At 52.6% G+C, this 3,815-nt stretch overlaps 1 protein-coding gene across 3 annotated transcripts in view; it reads right to left on the bottom strand.

The window, feature by feature from the left end:
- The window catches only part of CCR7 (chemokine (C-C motif) receptor 7), a 13,330-nt gene extending 9,980 nt beyond the window's left edge, over positions 1 to 3,350 (bottom strand). Inside the window, exons 1-2 of one of the 3 annotated variants that reach the window (XM_011998939.1) lie at positions 3,266 to 3,325; positions 2,439 to 2,440 (exon numbers count right to left, since the gene is read on the bottom strand). Coding sequence is in view for 1 of the 3 variants with exons in the window: in XM_011998935.1 (XP_011854325.1) it covers positions 3,266 to 3,275 (10 nt within the window). In the remaining 2 variants the exon portion in view is untranslated. Of the gene's footprint in view, positions 1 to 2,438; positions 2,441 to 3,265 lie in introns of all 3 variants that reach the window. The other 2 variants (XM_011998935.1, XM_011998940.1) reach the window with 2 other exon arrangements.
- Positions 3,351 to 3,815: the final 465 nt, after the last annotated feature.

Raw genomic sequence — 3,815 nt, 5'->3', positions numbered from 1 at the left:
TCCAACTCCAGAAACCACACTCCTAACCATCCTTCTCTGCCGTCACTGGGTCTGTATGTCTCTCCCTCATAACATCTCATGAGCTACCCTGGTGATCCTCATCCTAGATTCCAGAAAATAGAGGCCCAGAGAGATTAAGCCAAATGCCTGGGGCCACACAGCTGCTAAGAGAGGGACCTGAGATTTGAACGGGACAGCAAGGTTTAGGCTCTCGCTACTGCATCAGGCTGCATTTCTGATGAGTCTGCTGTGTCTAGGACGCTCCACGGAGCATGAAGGGAATCTTTGCTCCCCATGCCCCACTGGCCACCAGTGCTTCCTGCTTCCATCCCCCAACATCCCAGCCCCCAACAGAGCCAGCCCCACCTCTGTTCTGACACAGGGCTTTGCCGCTTCTTTGCTGCCACAGAACTCCTTCCAAAACACAAATCTCATCCTTTAACTCACCTACTTGAAAAATGAAAATCTTTGATGGTTCCCCATTGTTTTCAGGATAAAGTCCGAATTCCTTAGGCATGCTGTACCACGTTTTAAGGATTGGGTCTCCTGTGCCTGCGTCCTTCCTCCCCATCTTCCTCCTTGGCATGGCCAGCTACTCCACTCTCCCCTCCGCGTGCTTCTTTCTTGTCTCTGTTACTGTTGTCTCAGCTGACCATCTACATGGCTGCAGCCGTAGTCCCCAGGACACTCACCTTGGCAGCATGGAGTTTTTGAAATAATGGATTTGAATGCCTTTACGTGGGGCACTCACCCTCTGGGTTACTCTACTCCCCTCCACTTCCTGCACCTTATACCCCTTCCCTCTTTTACACTGTCAGCCTCTGATGGCAATGGAGTTTGCCATTCCTGCCGCATCCTTGGCCCCTTGTGGCTCCTCGTTTGTTTGACAACTCCTATACACCCTTCAAAACCCACCTTAAATACCTCTCTGACCCAGGTTCACTATTCCCTTCTTGTCTTGCCCTTGCCCCGGTCAATGCTGTATCTCACTCTGTTGCAGTGGCTTCGTGACATATGTGTCACTCTCCCCACCAGACTGGTCATCCCTGAATCCCTCAAACAATAAGAGTTGATGGAATGTCCCAAGCAAAGCGGAGAGATTTTTCCAACAGCGACCCCAGGCTGCAACGTTCCTCTCCTCCCCAGCCAAGTTTCTGGCAGGCGGGAAACTGGCCTTGAATTAGCTTCAGCATCCCCCTTTGCCAGCATTTGTGTCTGAGCTGTGAGGCACATGTCTCTCATGGGTTCATTTTTCCCTTGCTTTGCTTTTGAGAACTATGAAAGATCTTTGGTCTCATTGCTCGAAGGTGGGGAGGGTGCCTCGGAGCTGCTCATTCAAACCGTGAAAAAGGCCAGCTCAGCCCCGCTTTGGAGTTTTCATTTTGTGTAACAGAAACCCTGCCTCCTCACCCACCTCTTGCTCCTTGCTGGGCAGATGAAGAGCAGAACAACAGATCCTCCGAGGCCCACCCACCCCATCAACGGCCCAGAGCCCGTTTTGAGCAAAGCTTGTCAGTGGCTTCCCCTCCTACCAGTATTTCGGGTTTGACCGTTGGGGCTGTCTCAAGTTGAGTGAAGCGGCAAGAACATCCCTTCCTCCTGGACCAGAGATTACCCTCTCTCCCTGCATCAAAGCCTAGGAGTCTAGCACCCCCAAACCTAGTCTGGGGCAAGCCACTGTGCACATCTTCCCAACCCCCTGTTCAGTCATGTGGACGGCTTGAAATCAACCAGCCAGGGCGGGAGAATTTACACCATGGAAGTCGGCAAGCAGTACAAATTCAGGACTTTCCCTCCACCCTGGAGGCAGCTACCAGTGCTCCACCTCGGGGAGCTGCTTTTCAAACGCCCAGCAGCACACCACTGGGCACTGCTCAGTTTCCTTCCTGGAGGCCAATATGAAAGGCTGGAGCAGGGTCTTCTGTGGATGACGTCTGTATTCTGGGATTGTGATGGAGGGGCCGGAGTGCTGGGAACTGGGATTTAAGGGTAGATGGGCTGGGAAATGAGGCATTTGGAAGAGATTTTGAAAAACTAAACTCTACTGAGTTCTTGATACAATGTATTCATTCATTCCACAGACATTTTCTCCTCACATCCTCAAAGCATCTGAACCTGCCTTTCGGGAGTTCACAGTCAGTGGGTGGGGGTGACCACTTTAACCCTTTCACAGCTGTTTGCTGGGTCCAGACTCAGGGTTTGGGGCAGGCGGGGAAGGAAGAGATGAAATCAAGGAGGCTGTGGTGTGGCGAAGAGGGGTGTGAGGACAGCACCAGGGAACCTTCACTTTTTAAAGCCAACCCCTTGCGGCTTTGAGGCCGCCGTGGTGCATTGCTTGCTGGTGAGACAAGCCATCTAGGAACCTGGTCTTCTTAGCCTCAGCCTGGTCTGACTCCACAGCTGAGATTTATAAAGGAGGTGTCTGGAGCTGGATGAACCACTCAGAACACCCTCAGCACTTCCCCTGGACCCCTTCTAGTCAAGACGGAGGTTAGACCCGAGAAAGGGCTTTCTGAAGAGTAGAGTTGTCTGCCGGTGCAGAGTGTGTGAGGTTTGCTCAGGGGCACGGGCTGTGCTGAAGGCCTGGCTATGATTTCTCCAAGCTGAGTGCCCCTTGCCATCCCATTCCATGTTGCCTGTCCACTCCTTAACTTGCAAGAGGTAACAGCAAAGCGAGAGCAAAGCCGGTGGGATGTGCAGCAGAGAGAAAGCAACCAGAGCTTGCATTTGCAATGCACTGCACCATTCTCACAACCCAGTCACCTTTCATTTGCATCTCCTCATGACCCCAAGTGGACAGGTATACGAATATTCGGCAGCGGAGAAAGGTGGGAATGAGAGAGTGGGTAGAAGGTCCTAAGCTCTCTAGGGAGAATTTCTCTGTTGAAACCTGTCCCCAGAGGTCCCAGAGGGCCTAACCTATCACCCTCATGATGAGAACAGGTTCTGCCAGACCACCAAGCCCAGCTCCGCCACTCTCTTATGTCCCTGCTATTTTAGAAAGACATGATCTCGGCCCCTCCCTTGTCCCCACTGGCACAAAAGGCTGACCCCTTCCCCAGGTTTGAAAGGGCAGGTGCACCCCTCCTGGGGCAGCAGGGGGCATTCTCTGGAAGTAGCTTCCAATGCCCACCAAATCAGAACTGATTTCTCCAGGAAGCACCCCTATGCGCTCCACCCGCATCCTCCACCCCCATTCCACAGGGTCAGTCTGGGTGTTCGAGACCCTGGTATTATTCCTTCTCACATGAAGAGGCTCACTCACCCAGGTCCATGACGCTCTCTGGGCGGTAAAACCACACAGGAAGGCTGTGCCCGGCCTCGCGCTACCCCTGTCTGGGGAGGAAGTGGTTCGAGCCCCTTTTAAGTTGTCAGAAAGCCACCCTCCTCCCTGCCCCTCCCACTCTTGCTCCTCCCCCGAGCCCTCCCTGACTCACGCAGGGTCCCTTCAGTGCCTTCAGAGATAAAGGGGCAGAAGAAAGGTGACAGAGGGTGACAGTCGCTGGTCATAGGATCCTGAATCATCAGGTCATTTACATTCAAAAAGCCCCCTGTGCTGCCTGGCAGAATCTAGATGGGGGCCATTTATTGATTCAACAAATATTTATAGCGTGAATATCACATGCCAGGCCATGGGTTAGATGTTGGGGAGTCAGAGATGTGTGAAAGAAGTGTCCCCATCCTTCCCTTGCTCTGCTCAGAGTCACAATGGAATATAGTCCCAAATGGCTTTCCCTCTGGCTTCTGGGTAGTTTAGGCCAATGGGAGGCACTGACACATAATGACAGGCAAAAGGGAAGATATATACCACAATG

This window comes from Mandrillus leucophaeus, unplaced genomic scaffold (assembly GCF_000951045.1).
Source record: "Mandrillus leucophaeus isolate KB7577 unplaced genomic scaffold, Mleu.le_1.0 Scaffold58, whole genome shotgun sequence".
NCBI lineage: Eukaryota > Metazoa > Chordata > Mammalia > Primates > Cercopithecidae > Mandrillus > Mandrillus leucophaeus.
This window is presented reverse-complemented; position numbering and strand designations above follow the sequence as displayed.